The 16,981-nt window shown below is 36.4% G+C and overlaps 1 protein-coding gene across 3 annotated transcripts in view; it reads right to left on the reverse strand.

Moving 5' to 3' along the window:
* Positions 1-16,981, reverse strand: part of MOB1B (MOB kinase activator 1B) — a 131,402-nt gene that overhangs the window by 57,969 nt on the left and 56,452 nt on the right. The window contains exons 4-6 of one of the 3 annotated variants that reach the window (XM_059922886.1): positions 15,682-15,815; positions 13,441-13,604; positions 4,792-10,773 (exon numbers count right to left, since the gene is read on the reverse strand). The exons of the other annotated variants lie outside the window; for them this stretch is intronic. Coding sequence (XP_059778869.1) covers positions 10,696-10,773; positions 13,441-13,604; positions 15,682-15,815 — 376 coding nt within the window. The 3' untranslated portion in view covers positions 4,792-10,695. Of the gene's footprint in view, positions 1-4,791; positions 10,774-13,440; positions 13,605-15,681; positions 15,816-16,981 lie in introns of those variants that run through there. 3 annotated transcript variants of the gene reach the window in all.

Here is a 16,981-nt window from a genome sequence, read left to right on the forward strand (position 1 = left end):
GGCCGGGCTTTGGGGAACTCGCTTGTCCCGTGAGGTTTGTGGGTTCTGAGCGTCTGGACCGAATTGGTTGGACTTGAAACTTTGAACTTGTCAGGGGTGAGGCGGTGAGTAGTAGAAAAACCAAACGGATTACCCTGTTCTCAGCCTGGAGGCTATCATCAGGCCAGGAGGCGCTGGGAATGTATTGCAGTCTTACTGTGTGCCAGACATTATTTTGAACGTTTTTCATTGGTTAACTAGCAATCAAGTGCCAGAGATCCTACCATTAAACCCATTTATCAGTGAGGAAACAGGCACTGAGGAGGGATGTTGAAAGTCTCTAAGTCAGTGTGAGTGGAACTGGGATGGGAATTGAAGTATCCAGATGCCACACCACAGGAAGCCTTTTCTGATCTCTCATATCCTGATTTGGATGCCCCATTTATGCTGAAGGGGAGCAGAAGTTGCCACCCCCAAATTTGCCACTTTGGCATATTACTTTGAATTAAATAAGGACACTCTAACCGTCCTTTGTTCCTCCTGAAGGCAGGGGCTAACTCTCCCATATAAAAGTTACCTTCCCTATACCAGGAGGGCATCCTATCGCCAGAGACTGAGAATTTAGGGCAGAGAAGGCTGGATAAATAAAACTTGTTACTGCTTCAACAATTTACTACACCAGGCCCAAACCCCTTCGTCTTGTCAGTTCATCACAAATTTGTTTCTTTGCCTAAAAAATATAAAAGCTTCCTGCTTTAGTCATTTCATTGAGTCTTACATTTTTATGGGGCTCCCATATGTAATTAAATGTTTTTCTCCTGTTAGTCTTATGTCAATTTAATTATTAGACCAGCACCTAAAGAGGGAAAATTTCTCTGCCCTACAATGCTGTGAAAAAGTTACCACACTGGGTAGGTTTCTGTTCAGCATAACTATAAGCCTAATTAAATTTGCATACCCTACACCTAGCACATAGTTAACAAATGTATGTTGAATTTCTGAATGCCTACTTATGTGCCCCGTCCTCTGCTAGATGACTCATCTAGCTGGGGACAAATGTAGTGTAGAAACGCCCAGAGGAATTCATTTTTAATCATGATAAAGACCTAGTAAACAGGCCACTCCCCAGTCTACAAGTTCCCAAGTTCAAATTGTCTACATAAACCAAAGGCCCTATTATTCTTTTCTACCTTACAACCAACATCAGACCTGAAATGCATCAAAAGGTGGAGTAAGAAGGAGGGGCTAAATGGTGAAAATCTGTTCTCAGAAATAAAAGGCAGAAATCAAAATGTGATTCCATGGGGAACTCTAAGATGAAAACAGAAAAAATCATTTTTTGTAAATTCCCTATTTCATTATGGTAGTATTTTATGTATATTACTTTTGTTTATCCCCATAGTAATTAGTAGCAGGATGCTTGAAATGAAAAAGGCCTGAATACTTGTCATGGGGATGGCAAGGAAGCTGGGGAAGCTACTAGGTTTTTGTTTTGTTTTGTTTTTTGGTCCCACTGAGCAGATTGCGGGATCTTAGTTCCCCAACCAGGGATCAAGCCCAGGCCCCCAGCAGTGGAAGCTCGAAGTCCTAACCACTGGACCGCCAGGGAATTCCTGCTACTAGGTATTATATTCCACACCCAAACTTGGGGGAAAAAAACATGCAATGGTAAGGGTTTTGGCAGCTACTGAGAGAAGAATAAGGCAAGGTAAGTCTCTGAGACCTTCAACAGGAGGAAAGTGGAACTCAGTAAGTCCCATATGGATCTGACAAAGATGTTTGGGGTTGAGGATTAGAAATCTCCAAGTGTGGTTCCCCCTCCACCAAACCAAACAAAAAACAACTAAACAAAAACAAAAACCACAAAAGAAGTACTTGTATAGTGCAGTGATTGAGAGTTTAAGCACTGGAAAATTAAAGACTGGTTTCAAATCCCAGTTCTGCCAGTGTCTGGCTGTGAGAACGTGAGTTCCTCCAAGCTGAAGAGTGTACCTCAAAAATACAAATGGGGAAACAGGAAACCTAGCTCTTTTGGCATCAATTTCAGCATAATTTCCCATTATGCTGCATAACCAGTGGATAACACAAGAAAAAGCCTAGAGAAAAGCACTCTCAAAAGTACCTCCCTGATTTTTGTCCACAGTCCCTTATCTGAAACTCCTGTAGTCCACTCTGTTTCAGAATTTTTAAAATTTTGGAATTTATGGGACTTCCCTGGTGGCACAGTGGATAAGACTCCGCGCTCCCAATGCAGGGGCCTTGGGTTCGATCCTTGTTCGGGGAACTAGATCCCACATGCATGCCACAACTAAGAGTTCGCATGCCACAACTGAGCCCGCCTGCCACAACTAGGGAGCCCACCTGCCACAACTAAGGAGCCTACGTGCCGCAACTAAGACCCGGCACAACCAAGTAAATAAATTTTTTTTTTAATTTTGGAATTTAGAAAAGAAATATAGTTATATACCACATATATTATGTAACCATTCCTCACCCTCCTGCAGAAGTGTTAAGTACACTAACATTTTGCAGTGAAACATGTTTTCACATTAAGTAGAATAAAGACTATTAACCTTAGATCAGGTTAAGTTTGCAGTGAATTCAAGAAAATACTTTGTTTTCTGAGCGTTTCAGATTTTGGAATTACAGATAAAATACAGGGTATTAGAGCAGGGGTCCCCAACCCCCTGTTAGGAACCCAGCTGCACAGCAGGAGGCGAATGGCAGGTGCGCGAGGGAAGCTTCATCTGCCACTCCCCATCACTCCCCATTGCTCGCATTACCGCCTGAACCCCACCCCCGCTCCCCCCGCCCCCTGTCCGTGGAAAAATTGTCTTCCACAAAACCGGTCCCTGGTGCCAAAAAGGCTGGGGACCTCTGTATTAGAGCACTCAATCAGGTGTGAGCATGCTACCATCTTAACCCTTCCTTGCCAGAAATTTTACTACTCCTTCAATTTAGGAATTCATGTTCTCCAGCGGGAATGATGGTACAACTAAAGAATGAGACAGGGTCTCCTAACTGATAACATACAAGTTTATTAAGAAAACTCTAGGGATTTCCCTGGTGGTCCACTCGTTAAGACTCCGAGCTCCCAATGCAGGGGGCGCGGGTTCGATCCCTGGTCAGGGAACTAGATCCCGCATGCCCCAAATAAGAGCCCGCATACGCAACTAAAAAAAAAAAAAAAAAATTTCCGCTTACCGCAACTAAGACCCAGCAGAGCCAAATAAATAAATAAACTCTAAACCAACTGAGAAAATGAGAACAAAGGCAAAAAAAATAAGAGGTCTTGAACATTGATAAGTAGTGGTTACACGGCCCCTGCATTTGTGTACACAAACCCAACAACTTCTGTAAAAGGATGTTTATCAACTTAATAAACTTGCTTATAAATTTCTCCTTGCAACCTTCATTACTGCCTAGAAAACGGAAGGACGCAGAAGCCATCATAACAGCAAGACTGGGAGTCTGAGTGATTCCAGCAAATCTGAAGTGCGACAGCAGGGCATAGGAGCAAGCCAGCAGCCCTATATAGCTCCTTAGCAAAGGAACCTATATTTTGCTGCATGCTTGCAAAGGTGAACTTCAGTCATCAAGAAAACATCGGGCTTCCCTGGTGGCGCAGTGGTTGAGAGTCTGCCTGCCAATGCAGGGGACACGGGCTCGAGCCCTGGTCTGGGAGGATCCCACATGCCGCGGAGCAACTAGGCCCGTGAGCCACAACTACTGAGCCTGCGCATCTGGAGCCTGTGCTCCGCAGCAAGAGAGGCCGCGATAGTGAGACCCGCGCACCGCGATGAAGAGTGGCCCCCACTTGCCACAACTAGAGAAAGCCCTCACACAGAAACGAAGACCCAACACAGCCAAAAATAAATAAATAAATAAATAAATTTATAAAAAAAAAAAAAGAAAACATGACACTGTAATCATTATGCTGTTCGTAACAGTATCTATGAAGCATGGCTGTTTAAGCATTAAAGAAATAATTTAGAACCTTTGTTACCAAAATGCATCATTCCATACAATATTATATAGTAAAGAACCATATAGATTCAGTACATTAGAGGCAAATGAACCTAATTATCAAAACAGTTAATTTTTATACGTGTAAATTTCTTTCCATACAGTAGGCGCTTTGTACGTACTATATATGCATAATAACAAGGTATTTTTTATTGAAGCATGCAGACACAGTCCACATCGGCATGGACTAGCATTTTCTACTCCTAGTCTTCATCTCAAATACCAATTAGTGACACTGGGCAACTACGGCTACTACCATCAAAATATTCTCAACCTAATGGTCTAAACACAATTTCCTCTAAACATAAATACCTCTAAATAATGATACTCTACGAATACTCTAAAATACACATTTCCTTTTGGAACTTAGGTATCAGGGTAAAATGAGGATTCTCCCATACTGTTTATTCTTTAATGGTCTGTAAGGAAGACAAAATATTAGATAAAAGCTTAATGGAAAGGTGAATAAATAATTATTTTACTAACTATTCTCATGGTAATAGTATATTTAAAGAAAATAAACAAAACCACTGGCCTCAAGATCAAGCATATTTGGGTTTTCAAACCCTGGTCCTAATCAGTGACTTCTATGATTTCTAAACTTTAGTTTTCTACTATAGAAGACACTGAGCCACTAACTTCCAGGGTTGTTGTGAGCATTATAAAAAATAATGCCTAACAAGTTTTAAATGTTCAACATATTTCATATACCTTCAATATTTCTCTAGGAATCTGTGCAGTGTGGGAACACCTACAGCAAAAATAAACAGTAATGCAAAGTCAGGATTCATGGCCAAACATAACTATTTATTATTTTTTTAAATAAACATTCAGTTTTCTTCCTTTAAAGAAAAAAAATCCTAGAATTTAAATATTTCCAATCCCATCACATACAAGTCTGTATACATTATTTACATCTCTCAATTAAAACATATTACAGATTTTCTGACATTCAGTATCCCCTTTTATTTTTTAGTTTTTGCCGCACCACATGGCTTGTGGGATCTTAGTTCCCTGACCAGGGATAGGACTTGGGCCTCCAGCAGTGAAAGCGCCAAGTCTTAACCACTGAACTGCCAGGGAATTCCCTCAGTATCCCCTTTCAAAACAAAAACGATAGAACAGTTGAAGTCTGATCAAAAGTAACTACAATTTGAGTAATCTTGGCACAGTTTACAATATAGCGCCCATGTTGCATTTCATGTTTTAGATTCAGCTACTTTAACAGAGAGAAATTGTTCATCTCCATTAGAGCAGGATCCTGTCTTACTTATTCTCTGCAACAGTTGCACAGTGTGAATGCTGCCTCACGCTTCCATTTATGGCACTGGCAGTATTCTTCTGGTTTTGTCCTCAGAAATGATTCTATTAAAACTTTAAGTATTCTCATGTTTATTGTATTCTCTCTCAACCTAGATTTCATGATGCTGTTCCTAGATAATTTTTAGCAATAATGTAAAGGGAAAGTTCAAATAAAACAAATTTAAGTTTTCCCCACAAGATTAGTGTCCTTACCACCCTAGTAATGCATGTACAAAAATAACAAATACAATTTAGTGGTTGTAAAAAACTATTTCCCCTAAAAATAGTTATCTCTGCAGAACAACTTAAGGAGAAAAGTGTTCTTAAAATGAAAATGCGAGAATCTATTTTACAACTTGCACAATTAAGTAAACAAAATAAAAATGAAAACGTGCAAACCTGTAAGAAACACCCGCACATATAAGAATTTAATAATATATAACAGAAATTAAATATTAATAAAAGATTTAAATTTATATCTCTAGTAATCTCAGCTTCAGTGACGTAGTTTAAAGATAGCTGTCAACCACAGCAAACCAAAAATGCTTATGTAAATTGTAACATCCAACACTTCAGCTGCAACCTATGTATTGACAGCAATCACTTCAGAATCACTGACAGTGAGGACCTATATAATCAATCTGTTTTGTTTTTCGTGTGTGTGTGTGTTTGTGTGTGTTGTGAGATGGGGGAGAGAGGAGTATATGGAAAGTCAACACTAGTAAGGAAGTAATTTACCTCCAAGGAGAAGGAGATGACAAGTAAACATAAGCTTGGAAAGGCCAGTGATTTCACTATCTTTGAGGATTCTAATCCAAATTTTTCTATTGTATAGTATTACGTGCTGAAAAGGAAATTTGTATCACACTTGCAAAACTGAGAGTACTCAGTATTTTAATCTGTATTTTCTCTCTTTTGTCAAAATTTAAGTATCAGTTCAGCTACAAGTGGCAGACATGGAGCACAGTTTTATACCTTCAAAATGAATTTTTCTCTATAATTAGCCCATTAGGAGAGCCTCAAAAATTCAAATTGTCTGCAGTCAGAATTGTTATTATATCTTAAAATTAAACTTTTCCATAAATCATGAAATAGCTTTATCTCTAAACAGTTATCTCATATACCATTAAACTGATAGCTCAACAACTGTAATTCCTGTGGTGCAACTTAATATTATGACAAAACGCTGATATTTAAATCATTTTAGGAGCGGTCCTTAAAGTATAGATCTAGAATAGTGTTTCTAGGAATTGGTATATTCTTTAATATCCCAGATAAGTTTCAAAATAAGTTAAGTTTTCCTCTTGGTATGCAGTGACATTTTCAAATACACTTCTTGTCTCATATCTTTTAAAAAGACATTCAAAATGTTAAAGTTATAAATCACATATGAAATGATTATACAACTTGAAATATTTTACTGTGATACACAGACTTAAATTCAGCATAATTAATATATAAACTGTATTCCAATTTCTTTTTACAATGATCTCCAGTCTTTAAATTCAAATTGTTCATTTGCGTGAAAATAAGTTAAAAAAAAAAAGCATGGAGGTAAAGGCTGCTGCTTCCTTAAGCTATTTCTATCTTAAATATTGGATCCATTTTTTTTTAAATATATCTTCAATCAAAACTACCCTACAGTACTCAAGATATAATCCAAAAGTTATCAGGGAAATGGACCAAAAATAGAAAATAAGAAAAAGACTTTGGTTTTTTAAACTATTATATTTAACTGTAAGGTAAACTAAATTAAAAAAATAAAATAAAACTTGTACATCCAAACGATACTGCCTACTTCAAAGCAGTGACATCAGGAAACTATTTTTTTATTAAATGATGTTACAAATCAATGCTCAAAACATTCTCTTCTGCAAATTCAGAGCCTATGGCATATTCTTTTGAACTTCCTTAATAGTTTAGTTCTAAGAAAACAGCCAAAGTAGAGTTGTTTTCATGAATGAGATAGGTCATATTAAGCTTCCAGAAAAGTTTTCGGTGCAACTGAAATGATAAAACAGATTTTCTTGCATAGTCACAAACCAATTCTCAAGGCATCTCTGAAAGTGTTCCAGAAACATTACACCTTTGCAGCATAGCTGGAATAAGTAGTGCTCCCAAAGAAACTACTCTGAAGATCAACTCTCATTTGAGATGTTCAAGGTATGACATATTTATCTTAAAAGGAAGTCCTACAACTTAATAATCGTATCTCACATATTTTACCATTTCAGTGGTTATCAAAAACTCTCTCAGAGAGGGTGTACACAAAGGTATAAAAGAAGTCTGTCATTTTGCTATTTTCCCCTAAGCAAGGAAAATGCTAATACATAAAATGCAGTGTGGTGATTACATGTAAAATATAAATATCCACATTATCTGTAATTCCTGAATATGAGATTGTAGTGCTTTATCTCTCCTGATAAGCCAGGCAGTAACTCAGTCTGCAACATATTATACACTAAACATATCTTTTCCTACTTAATTTTATGCTGACCATTTAGCATTTAAAAATGACAAAGGTAGGAAGAGATAGCAATCTAAAATCTTTCAATTTAAGGTAAACTGACCTCCAAAGCCTCTACCAGCTAACACATACTTAATGTTTTAGTGCAGCCTAGTGCCATGGTTTTTATGGGAAACAGAATAATCAAGCCAGTAAACGAAAGCCAGGAGCACCACCTACAGCTAATGAAAAGATTATCACTCTGCTATTAATTTCTCTCCACCACCATTACACCGCCATTTAAAAGAATTATTAAAACTTGCTTCCTATCAACATTTAACCAAAGCTTTGTGACAATACTATGTTAACTTACTACTTTATATTTTATGCTTTCATCAGCAGATGAGAAAACCAACTTCTGCTTTATATCTCTGTATGAAGAGCAGGGGGGAAATCATTATCCTGGTTATTTACAAATTAAGAAATCTGGAAAGAATCGAATAGACATTTATAAGCAAACTATGTTGTAAAACCAAGATTTGATCCTTATTTTATAAAAGCCATCTTACTAATGCTCCTGGGAACCAAATGAATCAAAGCAACTTTGTATTAAGTCAGTTATTTCTCACATGCTCTGGTGTTTCCCTCTTTGCAGCCACGTAACACCATGCACAATGCCAGGCCTCTCCCTGGGAGAATGTCTCTACTTTGTTACCATATATACACATACATATTTCCTTACTTCCCAATACCTCTGTTTAAAGGAATACTCAGAAGCAGGCACCTGAGATTCCGGCACAGTGATAAGAAACTCCTATCTACATAGAGTGGAAAAGTAAGTCCGACTACTAAACATTAATTTATAATAACATTTGTACAGTGTACTACTGTACAAGGCTTAAATGAGCAAAAACAATGTTTCACTTGTCTCTGCAACCCCTTTATTACTAGGTTGATATGAAGTCAAATGCAGTATTGGAAGACTATTTGAATAATCATATGTTTCATTTTCCTAAATAGATAGGACCCCAAATCACTAGATGCCAGATTTTGTTTCCGCATCAACCCACAGTGGCTGATATTATACATTTGGATACTAAAAGATTTGTTTTAAGGAAATCAGCTAGTTCTCATTGCAGTTTATAAATAAGTATGACCAATGAATGTCCAATATATTTGCCTCTGCCAGGCTCTCCTGTTACTTTCCACTGTTGGTACTTGGAGAATGATTGCTAGAAATGAGAAAAAGGCAGTTCCTACTGATCATAATTGTAATGGCATTAAGTTGTATCACTATTCTACTTGTTAATGGCAAAAACAAACTGATTTCATTTTAGATTCTTTTCTACTGTTTTTAGTCTATACAATTTCAGAGTAAGATTTCTATTCTACAAGGAAAAAGGTATGTTCCTAACAAAGGAAGAGTATATATTTCTAACTGAAGGAAACAAATTTACCAGAAATGACAAAATTAAAACTGGGAGTCTAAAATGGATATTTCACAAGAGTAAAACTGAAGTGAAAAATGTTAACATTTATTTTAAAAACTAAGTTTCTGAACTTTTTACTTATGGGAATAGTTCACTAGAAAGTCATGGCAAAAAAAAATATAAAAGTTAATAACTACTACTTTAGCACTTTCATTATCTGATATCACTGCAAAGAAAGATTTCCTTTCACAGTGGAAAAATTAGAAGTCAGAATGCTTCAAGTTGGGCCTATAACAAGTAAAGAAGGTACTGTATCATTTTAAAATGACAAACACCAGCTCCATTCACTGAATGGAAATGCTGTAAAGTGATCAATTTCCCCAAACAGACCTTAAATTCCATGTTTATGTCTATATCTAAAATTAGTAATTTATTTTTAACTTCTCATGGAAGTTGATTCCTACAAGGAAGTCTCTAAGACTTTGCTTACAAGATATTGATTAAAATATTCATGCCATTCTATTCAAGAGTTTTGAGAAAGGACTTTCTTGAACTTGACTCCCCGTACTTAATCCCATCTATAACGCACCATTCAAACTAACCCCCTGCAAACAAACACACACTCCTATCACCTCTTCTTCAAAGTAGAAGGGGATTCTGCAGATTTATGGCTCATTTGGCAATTGCTAAGAAACCTCACAGTTCAGCATCATCTCTGAAGATGGCAAACCTATATATAACCTGAATTTTTACACCTACAGTGCAGCTAACATGTAGAAAGAAGCCAAAATGTAATCGGTATTACATTTCAACATCTTCAAGTTTCAATATCACAGATATCAAGAGATGGAAAAGACCTGCTTGTAGAACTTTAAGCATCTGTTGAACAGAATTACTATCAATATCAAAAATAATTAAGAAATACTAATTTTTTTGCTCTACATGCACACCTTTACAAACTGTGTTTCTTTAATGTAGTAAAAGCTGGAGATCACCAGTTTAGGTAAACTATGGCTTTTATCAATAGGTATTTTGAAACATGCATCAGTAAGTGCCGTGGGTAGTAATCCTAATATTGTTTCAAGCCCTGTTCAGTTCTATGTCTGTGCTTTGCACCTCAGAAATGAGCCTGCCAAGGCACTTAAAAACATAAGACTTCTGCGGACTTCAAAAATCAACCACAATTTACACAATGGAGAACCCCCATCCATCAGCAGTCCAATCAATAAGCATTTCTTTCAACATATAGTATTATCAAAAATTCCCCAAGTTAAAAAAAATACTGTATGCCACTAAGACAAAATTTACCCCTAACAAATTAATAGAGAATGGTTCTTGCCTCCCTCTAGCAATAGTATATGGTTTCATTTATTCAGAATAAAGAAAAAGGAACCCAAACAAGCCCCCCAAACCTAACATAAAAACAACCAAGATAAAAATAAAATAAAACAAAATCCAAATACACTCCACACAGCTTCATTTGAGGAATAATTTGCACACATCTGCATCCTTTTATCTGTCCTTTGAGGTGAGTTTTTCAATCAGTTCCTGGAGTGGTGCAAGTTCTCTTCTGTCAATAAGGTTGAATTCCTATGTATGACAAAGGCAGAAGAAATAGCAGAAACACATTATTTACATCTCACTCCAAATCAGATTTCCATTAACATTTGTTGGAAATTAGCTTTTAAAGTAAATAAAAGTCAAATCTTTTTTTCAAGAAAATTTTTTCTATTCCCTACCTCTGTGTCTTAGGCAAATCACTTAACCACTTCTGATATTATATTTTACATCTGTAATAATATTAGGGTAAATTACCTCATAAGATTATTACGGGGACTAAATGTGATACTGTATGTTAACCACTTCATGTAATCCCTGGCGCAAAGTAAACGCTCAATAAATGGGAGTTGCTGCTTCCTGTTAAAAGGAATAACCAGGGCACCATTTAGATATAGTCAACCAAGCAGGGATCAAAAACGATCTCAGGCAAATTTCAGCATTATATGAAGAGTAAAAAAGTTAGTTTATGTTATTAACTAACGTATCTGCAAGCTACCATATAATGTGGTATGAGAATAACATGAATAATGTGGAGTCCACAAATGATAAATAAATCCTGTAAAGAACAAATAAGAAAGCCTGGATTTAAATTGTGCTTCTTTAGAAGTTCTACCACTGTCATTCTGAAATTCAATTATGAACAGATTTCCCCTGAACTATAAATTATAAGGCTAATAAAAAGTGGCTGTTGATACTTCTGATCTTTTGATATTCTGCCACAGTGGGGCATTCTGAGCTCACAATTTCACTCATTTATTAGCATCCATCACGTGCCAAGCACTGCAATAAGTACTAGGAAGAGGCATTAAGGGGCATTCAATAGCAAGTCTACCACTAAGACTTGCGGGGTCTGGACCAAGAGCACAAATGGATATACATCACATGACTAAGTTACTGTATTTTACATTAAGCTAATATATTGTTATATATGTTCGATTCTCCTACCTTAACAAACACACCACAGTAGCCAGGAAAGCAGATTCAAATTTAGAATTCTTAAGACTCCTCAGTCTACACTGGAAAGTAGTGACATGAGGAGAGCCAGTCCCTGGCCCTCAGCAAACCTCCCTGATCCACCAAACCGCAGCTCCATCCTGTACTTCAAAGGGTCTCACATGCAGTAGTGTGGACACCCTGACAGGCTTATAAAGGCAATGTCCACACACACTCACCAACAGCTGCCATCTGGCTATCCCTTAGGTCTGGCTATCAGAGATATGACCTTCCCTTAAAAGAACGGACCAAAGGAAAAGATCCATGCAAACCCTGGCAATACACTTGAGACCATGTGGGCAGGGAATTCTGAATCTCAGGTATCCAAGCACATACCAGAAGGGATCTATGTAGGTATGTTCTTGGCCCTGTGGATTTCTCACTCTGTGGGGAGGAGTATGGGGAAGGGCCAGAGCAGAACTTCTAAATTGTGAGGCCCAGGGCAGAGGCCACTCTCACTCAAAGAAAGGGTGATACTGTATAACTAATGGACCCACCTTTAAGAAGGTCACAGTGTCCTGAGATGTAACTAGGCTCAGATGTGGTAAATGCAACATATCAATCCCTTACTATTTGCTAGGAGTTGGGAGATACAGTGTACTTTAAGATCATACAGTAAGGTAAACCTAAACCTTCTGGTGGGAGAATATCCTCCCCCAAAACACTAAAGCCTCAAGCAATCATGTTCTGCCTAAACCAAAGCACAGATGCAAATTTTAGGATAACATTTTGTTTCTATTGGTATCTATAGATGGGATACCATAGTAAAATAATTGCTCAGGGCAACAGTTTTGGCAAGTTACTATCTCCTAAAATTTGTTTATATAGGTGAAATTAAGATACAAAATGTGTGTCCTCATTATGAGGAGTGTATATAGAGGGAAAATAAACACCTTTTTCTTTGTGGAGATGGGGCATGGGAAAGGTATTTATAAGTTTATGCCCACAGATATACAAAAACAACACAGATTCAAGCTTTGGACTTCTCCTGCCTACCATCTCCCTTCTCCAAACTCCACCAAAAAACAGCTGCTCAGCTTATGCATTTCTACCTCTTTTTCACTCCTACCTTTTAGTTCTCTAATTATTAAAGCAGGACAAGAATAGCCTCACTCTTTTTAGTCTACATCTCTAAGGCCCATTCTCTGAGAAATAAAGAGAGAAGGAAGAGGAGGTCAACTAAGGATTCAGATCAAAAATTAATGGACCTCTGGAACTTCAACACTCTTTGGGACATTTTTTTCCCCTTTGGAATAATGGACAGTACCTAATTCAAAAATTACTCAGAATATGGTTTTAAATAGGAGGGAAAAAGGTATGATATTTAGAGTCCATTTCCATGGCAAAGTATGCTAAATAAAGATCCAGAGCAGACAGGAATTGAGGGTTAACAGGAGTAGGAGGAGTGCTCAAGACCAAGTTCATCTACATGTTTACCAAACTAGCCAGGTTCTTTATTCAGCGGCTCCATTATGGACTGTTAACTGAAGCAAATCCAAGGTAAGACCTCTCAGATTCACTGTAGATTTGCAATGGAATTCAGAAACCAAAGGCCAATCTTTATCATCATGGCAAGTATTAAAGGGGATGAAGACTAGAGAGAGATAGCGAATTGTATCCTGACAGTATGGATGTAGTATTTACCTCAAAACTCTGTAGATAACTGCTTTTTCTGAGCAAAAAAGATCTCCTAATCCAACTTACCTGGACAAAAAAAATAAAGTGCTTGAAAGATGTATTGAGATGTGCTTCCTCCTGAAGCTGGATCACAGGGTCAAAATGCTGATGATAAATGTGAGCATAAACCCTAAAGAGGCGTTTGAGTATAGTTTTTGCCACAGACATGAAATTCTTCGGAAATGGGACACCTAGTAAATAGATAAACAACCCCCTCTATTAACAAGAAGAGAACAAAGCATTATCAGCAAATGGCAATATAAATTACCAAGACAAGGCTGAAAATAAGAAGTATTTATGAATTACTACTTAAAATACCCATTGTACTTTTCAAAAGTTCTCAACATATCATGAATGAAAATAAACTTCAATGCTTCTACGGAATAAGAATTTGTCTTCAGTTTAGCCCTTTAGGCCTCTAATATACCACCACTTTACCAAAATGAAACAAATAGATGTCTAAGATGGTAATGGAGCTAAAACGTATATTCAGATCCTCAGATTTCTTACGCTGAACACAAATAATGTATTACTATGTTTAGTTTTGTTTAAAATACCTGCAATACATTTTCATATTTTTTTCTATGGAAATTATTTCATTACTACACCAGGTCTACATTTACCCTGAAACTAGCTGCAGTCTCAGTTCAATTAGAGAGACTTGTTTTATGAATTAGAGCACTTTTACAGCATTAAACAAATACAAAACTAGAAAAATACAGAAGTCTGCATCCTTTGTTAAAGTGGCTAAATGATCCAGATTGGCAAAACACAAGGCAAATACTGGTACTACTGGGTTCAATGTCATCACATTGCCTACTGCCCGTTTAAAAATATTATAGATCACAAGAAAACATAAGACATTTTGGGGTACATAAGTGTCTCCCAAAATGAAGGGACACTATATAAAATAGTATGCTTACACTCTTCAAAAATGTCAGTGTCATGAAAAGACCAAAAAAGCCTGAGAAATACACATATTCCACATTAAAGGAGGCTAAAGAGACATGACACTGAATGAAAACAAATGTCAAAGATTTTCTTTTGCTCTTAAGGATATTACTGGGAAATTTTGAAAAATCTGAATAAGATTTGTAAATTAGACAGTAGTATTGTACTGGTGTTAATTTCCTGATTCTGACAGTTATACTGTGATTTTCTAAGGAAATACACATTGAAGCACATACAGATAAAGGTGCATCATAATTGCAACTTACTCTCAAACAGTTCAGGAAAAAGAAAAGAATGTGGAGTGGGGAGGGAGGGAGAGAGAGAGAGAGAGAGAAAGCAAATGTGTTAAAATGTTGGCAACTAAAAAATCTGGAAGAAGGATACATAGGGATTGTTTGCACAATTCTTACAAATTTTCTAGAAGCTTGAAATTGGGTTAAAATTAAAAGTTAAAAAATATATTATGAAGATAAAAGATAAGATGAGGGCACTTATCCCAAACCATTACTATGTATATAAGTAATGCAGTCTTGAAAAATAGACCTTTTATTACAAAGGCTCCAAAGTAGTTAAAGCATTCAATGAATGTGTTTAAAACAAGCCATAACAACAGCAACTATTTACATTGCTGACTCCTCTACTATATCCTTCTCCCCAAAACTAAAAAAGCATAAAATACAGTCAAAAAGTTGAAAAAGAGCAAATTCTTAATTTTTTCAGAAAACACAGTTGTAAGGAGTTTGACACACTAAAGTCATATGAACTGTCTAAATGTAATTTCCACTTGAAAGGTCAGCCCTTTAAAAGGTCAGTATATATAAAAGTCACTCAGTTGATAACAGGCCAACCTGTCAAATCTTGTTTTCTTCTCACCTAGCCTGATTTCACAGCCTGCAAGGTTCACACCGTGGGTCATGAATACAAAAGCCCTCTTTGCCACCAATATAAGGTAAAACTGTTTTGAAGTCATATAAACTCCCTTCCTAAACAAGAAATGGATATGACTGCAGCAGATGATACTGGTTGCTTACCCAATGTCCAGTCTCTTTTTTCCCCAACACAGGCCAGATTTGTTACTATCCAACATATACCGATCTTCTTACTGTTTAAAATTATAGGGAGGTTTACCTAATGTTCATGATAAACTTGGTATGAAAAAGATAGATACTTTCAAGTACATAAGATTAGCAATATTTTGATAGGTATGGTAATCTAACATGGTTAGATTTTATCTAAACTGGAATAGAGAGGCAATAAGCCCTAGAAACGCATGAAATTAGAGATAAATCATGATGGATCCCAGTTAAACAATTATACCAATTTTTGATGGAAATAATGTCTCATCATCCAACTGGTCCTGAACCCAAGTCATCAGGTAATCAATGTACTTTGGTGCAGAGCACTTAATAGGCTTCTTTATGTTTGTTCCATCTGCCCAATGATACTCATATCTGTATTAGAAAGATAAAAAGTACACAGAATATCAGTGTATACCTATATATCATGTGTATATTTTTATATTACATATATATGTTTATTAGGAATGTATTCAGGACATATTCTAATCTCTTCCTCCAAATAAAGATTTTTTGCATTTGGCACTTAAATTTAGCATTTTTAAATTGCTATTGGACTATTTTGCATTTATCAGGATACAAATTAAGCAGATCCCACCAAACCCATTTTTTGTGAGCTTTCCTTCATACATAGCAGTTATATTTTAGAATCACACATAGTATAAACTGCCATAGTAGAAACCCTAAGTTTACTTCCCACTTCTATGATGACCATCTTTAATCTTTATGATTATTGTTTTCTTCCTCAAAAAATGTTTCTCCTTACGCAGTACAATTCTTTTTAACTTGGGGCTTTAAATTTTGGGTTAAGACTAGAGAATGACATGGAAGCGCCTAAGTAAGATTAATGAAAAAGAGAATGATTCAGTATTTGAGTACATTTGGTTGAGGAGCTAAACATGCCTTTGAGGAAAATTGGCAACCCAAATAAAGATGCCTATGGTATCTGGGTATTAACCAGACACTATCCTTTGGTATAATAAACATTTAATGTACACCTACCATGTGAGAAATACTGTGTCAAGGAATACTGTTCTTGAACAAGGGACACTAAAATGAAAGACACTTTCTCTGTTCTCAAGGAAAAAGACTAATAGAGAAGACAGACTTGTAAATGAGTATGTAAAAACAGTACAACAGAATGCTAATGGAGTTACTTAAACAAACACACACACATACAACCACAACCTGATTTTTAAGACAAGGAGTAAGCATGCAGCTGAAACTCCATGTACTAAATTATCTAAACTGAACTAGCATTTAGTTTTTTAGTTTCTGAAGGTTACTTCTGCCACTTAGCTTCTCTCTTTGAATCAACTGTGTTTTTATAATCTTGTCCCAGAGTTTGGACTGACATAATGATAGGTGATTAAGCCTAGCAGAGGAGCTGGAAGAAAATATAATGGAAAAATACTACAGGCTATTTTAAACAATGAAAACTATCTTGAGATAGGATAACAATGATGCTTTCTACTTAATCATAGTTACTTACACTTGAACAGTAAATCTTAAACAGGATACACCTGAATAAATATTCTGAC

This window comes from Balaenoptera ricei, chromosome 5 (assembly GCF_028023285.1).
Source record: "Balaenoptera ricei isolate mBalRic1 chromosome 5, mBalRic1.hap2, whole genome shotgun sequence".
Classification (NCBI taxonomy): domain Eukaryota; kingdom Metazoa; phylum Chordata; class Mammalia; order Artiodactyla; family Balaenopteridae; genus Balaenoptera; species Balaenoptera ricei.